The sequence below is a fragment of the Gavialis gangeticus genome, unplaced genomic scaffold (genome assembly GCF_001723915.1).
Source record: "Gavialis gangeticus isolate Ggan-Ray unplaced genomic scaffold, GavGan_comp1, whole genome shotgun sequence".
Classification (NCBI taxonomy): domain Eukaryota; kingdom Metazoa; phylum Chordata; order Crocodylia; family Gavialidae; genus Gavialis; species Gavialis gangeticus.
The window spans coordinates 4,173,336-4,189,500 of record NW_017729009.1 but is presented as its reverse complement, the minus strand read 5'-3'; the positions used below and the strand labels follow the sequence as shown (position 1 = coordinate 4,189,500).

Here is a 16,165-nt window from a genome sequence, read left to right as displayed (position 1 = left end):
GGGTTTTTTTTTGGGGGGGGGGGGGTAACTTCAGTGGCCCCTGGGGGAAAGCACAGAGCAAATTGTGGCGGGTTGCTAGTGGCTGTGGGAATGCCCTTGCTCATGGAGCTAGGCTACTGTGTGCTTGCGTGTGCGCTGTGGCCCCTCACAAACCAGCCTGGTGCTTTGGCTTAAGTTTTGTTGATTCTTGGGTTTGGGTTTGCACTGTCAGCACTAGCAGTTACAGGGTTGTTTGGGTGAATCTCAATCGTTCCTCAGTGCTGGAGCTGAGCAGACACACCGGGCCTCCTCTTTGGGTCCAGCTGAGCTGGGCTCAGCCCAGGAATGCATGAAGCCACCTTTGCTCTCCCCAAGAAACGCAGAGAGCTTGTCCTCAGCACAGTTCAGAGCAGCCTCAGAGTTCCCCTGGCCAGGCACTGCTCACTGCAGGGAAAAAGGTCTCGCAGGCCCATTTATCTTTTTAACTTCTTTGTTTTAGTCCAGAGGCAAAAAGGGCCCAAGGATCTTATGTAGGGCCCCAGCAGCAGGTCTGTCTCTCTAAGGAGGGAGACGGGTGATCCACAGGTTAGGCCAGCAGCAGGTGAGAACTGCACTCCTCCGGCACTGATTCCTTGTGCAATCTTGCACAAGTCACTTTGTCTGTGCTTCAGTTTCCCCCTCAGTGAAATGGGAACAGGGCTGTTGGGAGGATCCAGACCTTTGTGAAGTGGTGATGATCAGGCCTGAATGCCAGTTAGCACCCAAACCTGAGTAAACCTGCCAAGGGGAGATTCTGGAGCTGAGGAAGGGGCTTTCTGGCACTGGGCCCCTCCGTAGGCTTATCAGTTTCAGAGCCCTGATGCAAACCTCGCCTCCCCTGGCAAAAAACTGCCTCATTGTAACAGCATCTCTCTGTGTTTCTCTTTCCCTCCCCATTCTCATGCTCCCAAGAGGCCTATTTATCATTGCTCTGCTACTATTTGTGCCTGAGTACATACATCTCATAAGATCTCACATTGTTTTCTGCAAGGCATGCATGGTTATCTTCTCAAAAGTATGCTTCTCCTGAACTTGAGGGCTTTTAGCCATGATGGAGAGAGCCAACAGTAGCAGTCATACTTCTCTAAATAGGTAGCAAACCCCATCAGACCCAGAAAACAAGAGGAGATCAGTGCAGTGTTAAAGCAGGTTGCAGTTCTGTTCCCAATCCCACCCATGACTTACTATGGAGTAGGAAGGAATCATTTCCTCTTTCTGTACTTCCCTTCCTCCATCTGTTCAATGGGAATAATGCTGTTGGCCTACTGGAGGGAGGTAATAAGAATGAATTTGGCCAAGCTCGTTGCGAGCAACTTTACAACTAAGATTTGCAAAGTCCTTTGTGTTCCTAAAATGAAGGATCCCAAAGAGACACCTCTCAGCACTATTCACGGCCTCGGGTGGTCACTGTCAGCTTTCCCTGCTGGGATCCATGGGAGAGCTGCTCTTTGTTACTTCGTTTTCCTCAGCTTTCTTCTCTGCATATACAGATTGGTACATGCCAATACCAGTGGCTTCCAAACTGGCAAGGCAGCAGAAGGTCCATGGAGAATGAGCTGGGTATCACGATTTCATTTATCCTTTCCCTGCTTGTCCAGCACATGTGTAGCTGCTGTGGACAGAGGTGAAGTAAGGAGGCACTGAGGGATGGAGGACAACCAATACCCCTGCCCGTTAGGACTAAGATCATGAGACAAAAATAAGGAAAACCAAAGCACCTCAGCAGGAGGACTACAAAGGAGCTGGAGCTGGACAAGTATCTCCTGACTGCTGGGCAGAACTTCTGAGCCTTGTTCATAAAGAGAGTTACCGTAAATATAAGTTCAATCCTGTCCCACTTCTGTAGGGATCATGCTAGAGGGAGTCCCTGCAAGACTGGGCAAGAAGCAGGGTAGTATCAGGAAAGCTTGGTGCATCTGGAGGAAGGGAGTGCTCCAATCTGTCTATCTGGCAAAATGTGCACTCCCTCCCCTGGAAATGTATAGTAAAGGACTGTCATGAACATCCCTAGGCCTGATAATTTAGTGACACAGAAGGGTGATGATAGCACAATGGGGCTCTTTTGCATGGACTCAAGAGCTGTTTGCATATCAGGATGAGAGTTCAAACCTGGGGAGAAAGTTGTTAAAAGCTGTTTACATGCTCTGCTTACACTGAGATGTGCACATGAAGTCTAGTCTGAATCCCACTAGTGGTTTTAGTACCAGGCTACAAATGTCCTCAACTTGGAACAAAGCAACGATCATTACAATAAATCAACATTCGTAGGCAAGGGATGGCTGGAAAGTGTCTCTTTATTGCTGGGATTCAGTGCCGGGTAACAGGAGCCTTTGTAATAGATTCAGGTCCATCAAGGAGGAGGCTCTGCTACACTAGTTTGCATTCACAGATGACATCACAGGCGTGACAGGACCAGGAGAGCTTTGGTACATGAGGGACATTTAGATAATGTTCATAACTGGAAGGAACATGGTTCACGTTCACACAGAGCCCTTGAACTCTCCCCCTCACCCAGCTCCTCTGCTATTTGAGGAGGAAGAACATGCTCCAAAAAAGTAGGAGAAAAAGGGTCTCAGGACAGAAGTAACAGGAGGCCCCTCACAAAGGATTCAAAGCACTGTACTGAGAGAGTGGGATGGGGCTGAGGGTTGGAATTAGAGGCCACACCCAAGCAAGTCCCCTTATCACACAGGATGGTGGCTTACATAGCACTAGGACAGCAACTGAGGATTAGCAGGTTTTCCCTTCACCTACCTCATCTCTGACTCCCTCCTTGTAAGACCCCTAGCAAGCTGATCCCCAGCTATCAGCAAAGCCTGACCAGATCACAAATTCTGTTCCCTGCAGGCTGCTATGGGACTATATAATAAGGAAAAGTCGCTTCAATGTGGTCATAGTCGTGGCACCTCCCTGCACAAATCTTGCGTTACGACTCTTCCAGAGGGGCTGCTTCTGAAGCTCCACCCCAGTTTTTATTCATGAGGCCCAGACTTAGAGATGATGGGTCAGACCCCCAACTGGTATAAATGTGCATAGCTCCACTGATTTAGCTTATTAACACTGGCTGACTCCTATGACACAGAAGACAGGCCCTTGATGGTCCGGATCTGCCATTCTGGTGAAAGTCTGAGATGCCTTTAACACTCACTTCCTATCAGACTGTGTTACCATACTACATGTGCAATGCATTACAACATATGACATGGATTTCTTACAGCAAAGACACTACCCTGGCCAGTTCTCTCTCTTTCTCTCTCACACCAGAGTGGTGACAGCCCAGTCGCTGAGATCAAAGTCGTATGAACTGATACATAGATGCCTGCCTAAATTAACTATTTTCCCAGTGAAAAGAGCCAAAAAGTGCCATAGAAACCTTCAGGGGGGTTACTGTTAGGGTAGAAAAGTGTGTGTGTGTGTGTGTGTGTGTGTATATATATATATATATATATATATATATATATATATATATATATATATATATATATATATATATATATATATATATATATATATATATATATATATATATATATATATATATATATATATATATATATATATATATATATATATATATATATATATATATATATATATATATATATATATATATATATATATATAAAGGTGTTGAAAAATATTACTACCTTGCTTTCAGGATTAAAGATATATACACAAAGATATATTTTTCTATATATATATTTATATTGGATAGAAAACAAGATGATAAATTCTGCAACAATCTGCCAAAATCATGGGTGAAAAGGAGATTCAATCAGGAATATTCCAGCTGCATTTGATCATCTGTTTTGTCTGGTTTCTATTTGGAGTTCTCTCCCCTTTAATGGAATCAAATATTCAATTCAAGTGCAATGCAAGCAAAAAGCTTTAGAGACAAAGAGGTTGCTGAAGGAGCTCTCACTTTCCAATGAGGATGAGCAGGGCAGCAAACAGCACGTCCCACACAGAGTGGGAACATTGGAAACTCCCTTCCCCATCAACACCAAGTCTAAGAACTGTTTGAAGTGAGAGCTGAGCTGCAGGAAACCTCCAGGATGGAACTGCTGCCTTTGCAAAGCATTTCTGCTGCCTAATGGAAACCCTCGGATCTGGTCCTCCGTGAAGAAGCCAGAGGCCAGCTGCTATCGATTCATCCCTGATGCCATGCAACTTGTTGCCTGTTTCCTCTCTGAATGTCCAAGCCAGCCACGCTTGCTGCGCCTCGTCCCAGAGGAATGGACCAGCATTGAAGGTTGATTCCACTTACTTTTGGAACAGGGTTTTTTTGTTTTTTTCTTTTAGATCTCTGAGTCCCTCTCAGGATTTTGTGACATAAGAACAAACAATGGCCCTTTACAATAACCTAGAAATAAGAATGATGTGTAGCTACAGTATGTTTCTGTACCCCAAGCTTGAGTGCTTCCTGGCCATGTGAAGAGATCACTTCTTTTTGGCAATCTGGTTTTCCAAATCTTCGAGTCTGGCTGTCATCTGAGCAAGTAGTCACACTAAGGAAACTTGGCAGTAAAGAAGCAGTGGGGCCCAACACTGAGGGAGGATCGAGGGATGGCCTTCAGGTGATGTTGGTGTCAGCCCAACAAAACACTGAAAAAGGATGAACTAAATATTTCATGGGCTCCATAGAAAGAATATCCTTCCTAGGGCTTGCTGGAACCACTTCCTTTCTAGGAGGTGCTCATCCTGACACAGGCATAGTAGGTTTCTATTTATACTTGGTCAGAATGACTATCAGATGTGCCGCTGCCCTCCCCTCCCCACTTTAGTCTGTTCTTCCCCTTCTTCTAGGGGCCTAAGGGCCTCAAAGATCCCCTTCACTCTTCCCCAAACCGCAAGGGTCCCTGTGCTGTGGCTCCTTCTTCCTCCCACAGATGGAGGCTGGATCCAGCTCTGGTATTACCACTGACACAGATAGGGCCACCTGTTAGCATAGATGGCACGTTTGTTGCTGCACATGCTAAGGTGTGCTTGAAGCCCATTGCTTTTTCTGAAGGGTAACAGGAAGCCCAGTTGAATTGGGAATCAAGCTGTCACTGTCTAGTCGACATAACAAGTGGCAGGGGCCAGATTCTGCCCTGACAAAGAGAACAGCCCACAGACACTCATCGACCGGGTGACCAGAGGGAGAATCAGGGTCGAAGTTGGCCCTAAAGGCTTGGAACAAAACAGACTTGATCTGGTTCCTGTGTGGCTGCCATTCAGCCATGGCCCATGCTGGCTACCCAAAAAGGATATGTTTCTCTGTCAGGCTCTCCAGGATGGCCACGGTGTTTGACTGGAACTGCACAAGGGCCTCGCACTCGCATGGACTCCGGATTTCAGTCTCTCCTTTGCCCTCCTCTGAAAAAAAACAGGTGAATTGTCATCAGTGCTCTGCTGCCCACCTTTGTGCTCTCTGAATGTGCTTTACACAGAGACCATACAGGCCTCCCAAGAGAAGTAAGGCCCTCTCCCAGTGACAGGGATGAAGGTGATTTGGCCAGTGGTACACAGCCACTTGGTGAAAGAGTCAGGAATAGGAGAGACAGAGTAGTAGGAACAAAAGTCCTGACAATCAGCCCATATTTTATCCTCTATGCAGACTGCCTCTGTCCTCAGGTTTGCAGGAGGCTCTGAGAACAAGACACAAAACACTGCAGGGACATTGCTCTCTCTCTTTCTCCTTGGACACTTCCCACGCTCATTCTGGGGGGCTGTGCTAGCTCACTGAGAGGAAGGATTGGAGCCTAATGGGTTTGTGCTAATGCAGTGAGGTGGTCTATCCATTTGGGTCTGATGCTGTTGTTAATTCTTTTAAAGAGCCCTGCAGAGCTCTATTTTATCTCTTATTTTATCTCCCAGGTCTCTTTCCAGTAAGCTTGATCCCAGTGGTTCTAAATTCTAGGTAATTTTCATAAAGCAGTAGCTCTGCTTACCTGAGAAAGGCCCACCAAGCTTATCTCTGGGAACACAGCCCATGGGCAAACAGTCTGGGACAAAACACTTCCTTTTTCAGGCTCCTTATATTTGCCAAACAAGCCTCCAGGCAGAGCATCCACAATAGAGTGAATGAAAACTGCCTAGGCCATGAGACTCATTACTCTGTTGCTAATTAACTTGCCTTTGAATTTCTGGTTACAAAACTTCGCAGCAAAGAGGGATGCCAGATTCTACTGTTAGTTTAATGCAGCCATCTACCCCAAGTATCTGTCATCTTCTCTGCAGCTTGGGTAGGGTCTCTATAAACCAAGCTGTTTGTTTTTAACCTAATTAGATAGAGAGGAGGAACTGTGTGTTACCTGCACTGGCTAGAGAGGAATTGTGGCAGAAAAGAAGATAACCTTAATTCTATGTATGACTGGAGATTCTGTGGCAACAGCCACATCAGTGCTGCCAAAATAAATCCAGTCCCCCTCTGCTTTTCCATTCTTACCATGCACCCCCACTCTCCTCAATACTACATCAGTGATGCCAGCTGCTCACATCTGCCCCCTATACATAGAATTGTCACCAGTGGCACCCATTCTGCTCTCTCAAATCCTCCCTCAAGACCTAGGTCTGTCACAATGCCAGGGAGAACTCAACCTAGGCTTGAAGGAGATATGGGGTGCCCAATTCTTAACAATAAGGCTAATGCATGCGTGTGTGTATAAACAATACATGCACTGGCTGCCTCTCCTCCACATGCTTTGCATCAGTTGTCACCTTAAGTGTAGAGGGAAAATGGCCCAGTCATTAGGGCACTAGCCTGTGAGTCATGAGGCTGGTGTTCAGCTTCCTGTTCTACCACAGATTTCTCATGTGGCTTTGGGTGAATAACTTAGTCTCTCCCTGCCTCTGCTTTCCAAAATGGAATAACACTGTACTGTAGCCCACACTGACTGTGAACAGAAGTAGGCTACAGAATGTGAATGGGAGGGCAATGGGTACCATAACTGTCCCAGAAAAACTTGAAAGCTGTTTGTGGTTATATCCTCATCTGTATTTATACAGTGCAAGAGAAACCCAACTCCAATTGGTGCTACCACAGTGGTATTATTGAACGACACCAGTCCCATCATGGGTGAGGTTACTTTGCAGACTCTGCCCCCACCTACCAGGGCAGATGTTAAGTTTGAGGTTGTCAACGATATGGGTCATGGTGCTGAAATCAGCAGAGTATGAAAAGTGCTGCTCCACGGGCTCGGAGGCGATTTCCCTCAGCTCCTCTTCCACAGCTTTTCCAACCCCAACTGCAAACATGACGATTCCTACACAACACAGCAAAAGACAATTCCTTACTGCCTGGACATGGCCTGTGGGCACGAACCTGGGGAGACCAGCCCAGCAAGCTCAGTAGGATACTATAGCCCAAAGTTGTCTGGCCAGCCAGTTAAGGTGGAGCCTTGCAAGGAAATCACAACTGTTGGTATGGGCTATTCATTATTGCACCACAGAGCAAGAGGCATCATTCAGCCTGCTTCAGTTGTAAGCTGGTCTGTATATAAACGTGATGAGTACCAGCAAGCCATGCTCACTCAGGGAAATGGGAGCTTCAGTATGCCAGACACCATGATCTACACCCAGAAACCACCACCTTTGGGCACCCTGAGAGGTTGTGCAAAATTGGCCTGCGATGTCAGGTTCCTAAAGTGCATCCCCTGCCGGGACCATCCCAACAACACCCGAGGAGTTAGAAACCCTTTGAGATTCCTCACCCCCTTTGCTCCTCACCCGATTCCTTTGCCTTCCTGGCCCACTCAGAGATATCATCCTGGGAACGTCCATCAGTGAAGACCAGCCCAATTCTGGGTATGTTCTGGGACAGTGGCCTGGCACCTTCTGCCTCAGAAAAGCTGTGCTCAATCATGTGCTTGAGAGCCAAGCCAGTCATGGTGCCCTTCTCCATGTACTCCACCTTCATCACAGCCGCCTTGACATCATTTGCTGTCTTGTGTTTGTTGAGTGGGAACTCGGTGCGCACACGGCTGGAGTACTGGACCAGTCCCACACGTGTGCCATGTGGTGACACATCCAGGAAATCTACAATCTGGTTCACAAACTGCTTCACCAGCTCAAAGTTCTGGGGCCGGACGCTCTTAGAGCCATCAATCACCAGCACTAGGTCAATGTGCCCTGCCTTGCACTCTGCAAGCAGACATGAAGGCAAAAGGTCAGAGGGTGCCAGCCTGGCCTGCCCAGGGAGACCCCAGAGGGAAGAAATGCCAGGGGATGGAGTTGAATGAAAGGGAGCTGGGATTCCTGGTGCTTCCCCACAGATTCTCTCCTGAGCCATCAAGGCAACAGGTGCAGCAAAGCAGAGCAAAATATAATTGGGAAAAATTTTGCTAAATATCCCCATCAAATATCTACTCCCATCAAATCCTGACACCCCCCCACCCCCAATAACTCCCTTTGTAAATCATACCCAAATATCCTGTGTTGCTGCCTGCTCTGTCAGAAAAGGATGAGAGCCTGCCCTGTCCCTTCCATTTAGAGCCTGTTATTGTCTCTCCTCTGTTAGTCAGACTCATCTCTACCACACGCAACAGGGCTCTCTCCTCTCCCCCCAGGGGCCAGTGTTAATATCCTCTGAGCACACTCCTTGAATGTGGGTGCCAGCTGCTATGGGATGAAGCCCCTTTTAGTAAGGAACCTGTCTGCAGGCCCCATCCCCAGATACTCACTGTTACATGTCTTCCCATCAGTTTGGAGCTGCTGTCCCTCTGGGCAAACGCAGTGGTAAGAGCCTGATGTACTGACACACTTAAACTCACAGCCGTGATCTACTCCATTGCAAAGGTCAGTAGCTAAAACACAAATCAAAACACAAATCTTCTTACATAAGTTATAACCATGCAGTGAGCTCCCCTCTTAAAGGTAGGAGCTCTGTGGGTCTATGTCAGATATACCCATGCTTGCCAAACAGGGAGCTGAGTAAGCAATCATGCTATACATGCAATGTATCCCTTCACAGGACCTGGGCAGCATGCATTTATCTCAATGGAAAGCAGTGATGGGTTCAAGTCCAGAAAAATTTCATGTCCAGACTTCAGGGCAGGTTCAAAATCAGGATCTGTATTTTGTAGCTTAAGCGATTCATTCTTTTCAGGGCTGGAAAGAATGCATTATAGCTATGTGTGACACCCCAACCTTCCAGGTGTGATGCTAGGGCATGTGCTTTCCAATCCCAGCTGCACTCCCCAAGCTCCGGGATGCTGGTGCCCTGGAAGACTATCCTGGGTTACTTACTGATGTACAAGGTGAGCACATCTATCAAAAGGACAGCATTCTGCTGACAGATGCTTGGGTTCTAACCACAGCAAGTTACCTATACTGTGGCCCAGTTATGCTCTTGGTCATTACAGCCATTCTCTGCAGAAGCGATGCTCATGCAGCGCTTACCCTGACATGATCTGCCATCAGCCTGCAGAGTGAAGCCATCATTGCAGCGGCAATAGTACCCATTCACAAGGCTCACGCACTCGTGCTGGCAGCTGTGGTTCCCAAAGTTGCAGTAATTAATCGCTGGCAAGAGAAGTAGACACATGGGGACATCTGCTTTGCATCTCAACCCTTGCAGAGATCTCAAAGGCTAAGTTGACCACTGTCTGTCCTGGAGGCAGGATGCTGTGATTTTACATCATGCTTTCACTACCACGTGTCTTCAGACCCCCTGGAAATATGGGGTTCCTACTCACACAGGTGTCTCTATGCTAAGGCCCTGCTTCAAGAAAGCAAATAGGGTCTATTGATGACACACCTGGGCAACAGAGCTCCTGCCAGTGGCTGACTGTGTGCATCTTGATCTTAGTCTAGATAAAGCATTCACAGGCTACCACTGTAAGCTGAAGTTCTCCTTTGGGACTCAGACTGCTAGAAGTAAGTAGAGATCACCAAAAAAGGACAAACACTGGCCAAAAAAAGTGTGTTTATGTTTCCAAACTATCTCCAACACTTCTCCACTATCTTCTAGCTTGAAGAGGGATATGGGACTAGAACCCTCTGGTCAGGAAGAAACACAGTCTCAATGGCAGGAGGGAACATGGGTGCTGAGGGTAGAGAGGGGACCTGCAAAGGGGAAATGATGATGAGGAGAGAGGGAAAGTGTGGGGTGATGAAAGATGAGGGAAATAGGATGGAAAATGAGGAGAAAAAGGAGGAAGGAGCAGAGAGAGGGGGCAGTTACTTACCAGTACAGGTTTTTTTATCATCATTGAGGGAGTAACCCAACCGGCAGCGGCAGGTGTAAGACCCACGCGCACTGACACACTGGTGCTCACAGCCATGCTTCCCATCAGCACAGGCATCAATGGCTGCAGAAGAAAAGAAAAGACTTGGTCACCCACCCCTTTACCATCTTGCTTCCTCGTGCTCCCACACACAGGGGTCAGGACTCAGGGAAAAGACAGGCTCAGATCCCAGCATGCACAGGATGCGTCTAACATAAGGAGGAAGAGGCAGGTCTTACCAACCCACAGACAAGAGCAGAGAGACTGTTCAGCTCCAGATAGTCCTAACACTACCTCCCCCACACACTAGCATGGGGCAGAGGGTCCTGATGCCCACTGCTGAGCTGTGCATTTACACACCATTTTCAAAGTTCAGGGCCTAGACATCATGCCAACAACTAATTCCCTCTAGTAATTATCTCCACCACCGAACTAGCAAGTGCAGCTGGAGACAGAGGGGCCTAGTGAGAAAGAAAACCAGACTAGGATTGAGAAGACCTCAGTTCCAGTTCTGACCATGCTGTGGGCCTGCTCAGCAAGTCACTTCACTGCTCAGGGCCTCACTTTCCCTGTCTGTATAATGGGGATGATACTTGTAAACTGTTTTAAAATGTACATACTTGGTGAAAGCGTGTTAGAGAGAAATGAAAAGCTCTTACCGGAACATGTCTTTCCATCAGCGTTGAGCTTGTATCCTGGGTTACATCCACAGTAAAAGGAGCCTGGAACGCTGACACAAGTGTGTTGGCAGCCGTGATCCAGCTCTGTGCACATATCCACACCTGAAAGACATGGCTGGTCATGCTGGATTCACTGGCTACAGCATGTATGAGGAAACCTAACCTACCCAGGTTCTGACATGACCCCATCTCTGCAGGAGCTGGTTATCATTCTCTGCCTCAGTTTTCCCATCTGCACAATGGGGATAGTGAGGATGGACTTATTTATAGGGCTATTAAATCAACTGATGAAAATCACCAAAAGCTAAGTGTTTATTTTCAGCTTATGTCAAGTAGGTCAAGGTTTCAGCACTTCAACCAAAATAAAAGTACCCACACAGTTTAATCAAACTAGCTCATGTGTGCACATGGACAAGGCCTCAGGTTTGGCTGAAATGAATACTAAAGCTGGGAGCTGCTAGAAATGGGACTTCAAAAAGAGGTCTGGAATCAGAAGCTCAGAAGGGCCTCAGGCTTCCCATAAAGAAAACCTGGATGTTTCCTTTTGTTCCCTCATAAAACAGAACCCTCCAGTCTAGAAGAAGCATGAAGCCTCAAAGGCTGGAGGGAATATGAGTGCTGAGAGAAGAGGGGGGAGCTGCAAAGGGGAACTGATGAGAAGGGAATGAACAAGGAGATGAAAGATGAGGGAAGAGGGATGGAAAAATAAGAATCTAAAGAAAGAAGGAGCAGGAAGAAGGGGGCAGTGGCAACCAAGCACTGGGGGCACCCTGGGCTGTCTGGCCAAGTCCCCAAGATCTGATCTCATCTGTCAGCACAGAAGCTGCACATAGGCTCCAGGCTTTAAGATTACGAACTCCCCTCTTCTGGCCAAGACCAGCCAGACAAGTGCAAACAAGCCGTCTCATCCCAAGTTTCCATTAGATACAGATCTACAGTTGCATGTGGGAAATGTGCAGTGAGTCACAGCACTGCTCATGCCCCAGGGCAGGAAGCCTGCTGCCCAGAATCACCTGGGACAAGTAAGACTCCAAACCCCGCAGCGGGGATCTCTGACGACTCCTGCTCCCTGTGGAGGGCACCAGCTCTGCACTTCTGCTGGCTGGCATTCCTGTTATCACCGCTTTGGGGCCTGTTTTCCCCTGCCCCCCGTGAGCACAGCTCAGAAATACTTGCTGGAGCAGCATGTATACACCCTCAGTTGCAGGCAAGGAACGTGGTAGCTAACATATTGTTTGGACACTTTCTTTAAGATTACTTTTAATCAACAGGGAAGGGTGACAAAAAAGACTTCATTGAAAGGGAAAATATCAAGGCTTCTACTATACAGGTTGTCTCTTCCCAGAGCCCACCACAGCTGGACTCGATCTTTTGAGGTCCCTTCCAGCCCTAGTGTCTACATCTATGAAAGTAATCCATACCGTGCTTCAGTACCATTCTGGAGCTCTTGGAAGCATCTGCATCACCCCGCTTGGCAAATGTTGCCTCCCCACATCAGTTGTTATAGAACAGAAGTTAACTTAGCCATGGATTGGTTTGGCTCACTTGGTGCCTGATTCAAAGCCCACTAAAATCCATGGGTTCCACCAAAGTCAATTCATTCATTAGATTTTCACTCCGACCCTTGTATCTTTGTAGAAACAGGCAAGGTGCAGACAGATACTGTGAGAACTTCCCCCACACAGATCAGCTGACGTTTCCCTGTCTTGACCCTAAATCACTGAATTACCCATGCACCTCGGCTCAGTTTCTACAGCACCTCCTGGATCCCAGTTGCCTGGGACCCCACACTCAGTCCTTTAGTCCTCACCGTACAGCACATTTTGCTATTCCACAAGTGAGTTTCTCTAGAATCCAAAAAAACAGCTGCCACGAATTGGATTGTGATTTAGTAAGATGGGGCTAGGTTTGAACTCCAAAGGGGAAAGGCCTCACTCACTCCCTTCCATGACCTCCACAGCTCGTCCTTCATCCACCCGACCCCTCCACACCTTCCTTGTAAATCCTGGCCCCTTCCGGCCCCACGACAGACCTGGGGCAGTTCTGTCTCCTCACTCACCACACAGCTTGTCCTGGAACTGCTTGCCAAACTGCTGGATGAGATCGAAAGACTCCACCAGGAAGACGTGCTGCTCCAGTGGGTGGGAAGCCATGGCCCTCAGGGAGTTCATGTCTGCCCGCTGGACACCCACGGCATAGATCTCAATGCCAGCATCCCGTGCCTGGGCTGCCACCTCTGTCACACGATCCTGGGGCCGCCCATCTGTCACAATGACGGCCACCCGGGGTATCTTCTTGTGAAGCTCACGTGCCCCCTCCTGGGTGGTGAAGGCCACGTTCATGGCATACTGGATGGCCAGCCCTGTCATGGTACCTTGGGATAGTGGCACAATGCTGTTGATGGCTTTCTCCATGTCAGCCCGCTTGAAGTAAGTCTTGAGGGAGAAGACATTCTGGACCTGGCTGGAGTACTGGATCACCCCCACTCGCGTGGCATTGAGCCCCACATCCAGGTTGTGGATGATGTCAATCATGAACCTCCGCATAGTCTCAAACTCAAAGGGGCGCACACTCCGGGAGCTGTCAATCACAAACACGATGTCCAGAGGTCCTGTCTTACATTTTAGTGCTGGGGAGAGAAGCAAAGGGTGGGTATAGACTGTCAGGGCACTTACATACATGCAGCAAGGCTGCTCCAACGTGATGCAATTACAGCACATTGGAGCAGACTCAATTAATCAAGTCTGCTGGAGCTTGGTAATTACTGCACTCCAGCAGACTCCAGCATCATATGTATTAGTGCCTCCACATTGAAAAATGGGGGTGGGGGACCTTTAACTAAAGCTCATTTGACAAGCTTTAGTTAAAGCGCCCCGACTGCTATTTTTCAGCACAGGGACGCTGACACACGAGATACTCTGGGTGATTTAATTAGAGCAGCTCTCAGAGCCACTCTAATTAAAGTGCCCACCTTCCCCCACTCCTGGAGCACATGTATACTCCTGGAGTCTTTGCCTTTCTGTAGTGGAAGAAGGTGGCATGGGGCTGAAAGCAGGGAATGATTTTTTCCTTTCCTATGCTAGCAATTTTAGGGTCAACCCAATTGGGTAGCAATGGACCCAGTGGGTGTCACCAGGGAGGGGATGAAAGATCAGACCTGGTAAATACCAAGTAATATGGTCCCCACCATCTCCAGGGTTATGCTTTCCTTGGGGTAGCACGTCAACGGGAACTGGATCAAGTTCAGACAGACTTTCTGGGACTCCTGAGCTCCAGCATAAAGAAGGAACCTCTCTAGGTGGATGCACCAGACTGGGACTGTTCTATTTAAAGCTTAAAATATTTCTCTAGCCCAGTACTAGACCCCCAGCTATCCCAGTGCCATGTGGGATCCTGAATGAGCTCAGGCTGTTAACAACACCCATTGCTCTGGAGCAGCGTGGTGAGGACATGATCTGAGACAAGCCGAGATCCCTCTTCCCGATTCTTAGTCCCGCCATGTGGCTGCGTATCTTCCAAGCACAACTCAATGGGCCAGAACCCTGTTTTGGAGGGAAAATCAAAGCTTTTGATTTTGGCTGAGCTGGCAGGGAATTTTCTGCCCCTTCACACAAGACTACAAATGCTCCTCTCTGTGCTCTCAGCCAAGAGGCAGAGCTGTGATTTGGACTGGCAAAAGGATGTCAATGTGAATGGTAACAGCCAACACAGAGAGACAAGCCTGGATGTCCAGGTGGACTGGCACTCATGAGACACTGGTTGGGGCACGGAGAACTAGGAGACACTGAGGGCTTACACACCCACTCCTAAAACCCAAGCCCTGCATATTTCAGATGCTGCAGGAAACTGGGTATGCTCAGGGAAACCAACCAGCAGGTACACATGCCACAGGAAACCCACTCCCCCAGTTCAAAGCCCCGTGTTGAGGTCCCAGAGCCTGCTGCTTTGGCCACTTTGGGGGAGGCTGTGAGAGGCACAGTAAAAATTAGCTAGCTCTGTGGTTTTCACTTTTTCCTGGGCAAATGCCAGTGTGGAACTGGTCGCCTGATCAAGCCCTGGTAACACTCCTCAGCAAATAAGATTTAATAACATGCCTAACAAATCTCACTGGCAGTGCTGGAGCTGGCCCAGGGCTGAGCCCAGTGGCAGAGAGACTTGGTAGTCCTAGGGATGGGGATTCTGACAGAAAGGAAGTGGTCCCTCGGCCCGGAGAGCTGAATTTCACTCCAGCGCCCCTCGTCACCACTGGGATTCAGCTGCAGTTCGCTTTTGGCTCAGCCTTCTGCTGGACCCAGTCTTAGGGCTGTCCATTCAGAAGAGGCCATCCATCATTCAGGCTTTGCTGGGGCACAGCATGGCCCAGCCGCACCTCCCGTTCCCCTCCCAGCTCCCTGTGCTTCAGACCTGAGGGGACAGAGGTGACATAGGCAGGTTACCTTGAATCTACCCCAGCCACGGAGGTCCCAACATCAGGGACCAGGCAGCTGCCTAGGGTGGCCTGACAGTCTGTAGGTACCACCAGAGTGGCACACAGGAGCTCCAGAGGGCCTCAGAACTGAGCCCCCCTGCTCCCAACTCGCGCTAAGCATTCAAGCAGGGGCCCTTACTCCATGTCATCTTTAAGTGAAAGTTAACCCTTTGTTCACTCTTCCAGCAGTGGCTACAACTGGCAATTATTAACCCCACTCCGGTCCAAGGGCTATTACTTCGACGGGTCATTTTTGACCTGGAGGGATGTGGGCAATGGGGTCCCCCAGGGCTTGGTCCTCAGGCCCGCACTGTTCAACATCTTCATCAGTGACTTGGACAAGGGGGTAAATAGCACCCTGTTCAAATTGGGTGATGACACTAAGATGTGGGGGGATGTGAGCACGCTAGAAGGGAGGAATAGGCTGCAATTGAACCTAGCCAGGTTACAGGGGTGGGCGGATGAGAACAGGATGGGTTTCAACACTGACAAGTGCAAGGTGATGCACCTGGGGAGGAAGAACCAGCAGCAGACCTAGAGGCTGGGTAACTCCCTTCCCGTCAATGCAGAGGCAGAAAACGATCCTGGAGTCATCATTGATGTAAAAATGAACATGGGCCGGCAGTGTGGGGATGCAGTCAGGAAGGCCAACCGCACCTTGTCATGCATCCACAGATGCATCTCAAGCAGGTCCAAGGAGGTGATCCTCCCCCTCTATGCGGCACTGGTCAGGCCGCAGCTGGAGTACTGCGTCCAGTTCTGGGCGCCGCACTTCAAGAGGGATGTGGACA

The 16,165-nt window shown here is 48.7% G+C and overlaps 1 protein-coding gene across 1 annotated transcript in view; it reads right to left on the bottom strand.

Annotated features, from left to right (window-relative positions):
- Positions 1–3,701: 3,701 nt before the first annotated feature.
- The window catches only part of MATN4 (matrilin 4), a 19,369-nt gene continuing 6,905 nt past the window's right edge, over positions 3,702–16,165 (bottom strand). The window contains exons 2-10 of the mRNA XM_019509815.1: positions 12,966–13,535; positions 10,886–11,008; positions 10,188–10,310; positions 9,400–9,522; positions 8,682–8,804; positions 7,729–8,142; positions 7,113–7,265; positions 5,272–5,376; positions 3,702–4,517 (exon numbers count right to left, since the gene is read on the bottom strand). Of these exons, the coding sequence (XP_019365360.1) occupies positions 4,459–4,517; positions 5,272–5,376; positions 7,113–7,265; positions 7,729–8,142; positions 8,682–8,804; positions 9,400–9,522; positions 10,188–10,310; positions 10,886–11,008; positions 12,966–13,535 (1,793 nt within the window). The 3' untranslated portion in view covers positions 3,702–4,458. The remainder of the gene's footprint in view (positions 4,518–5,271; positions 5,377–7,112; positions 7,266–7,728; positions 8,143–8,681; positions 8,805–9,399; positions 9,523–10,187; positions 10,311–10,885; positions 11,009–12,965; positions 13,536–16,165) is intronic.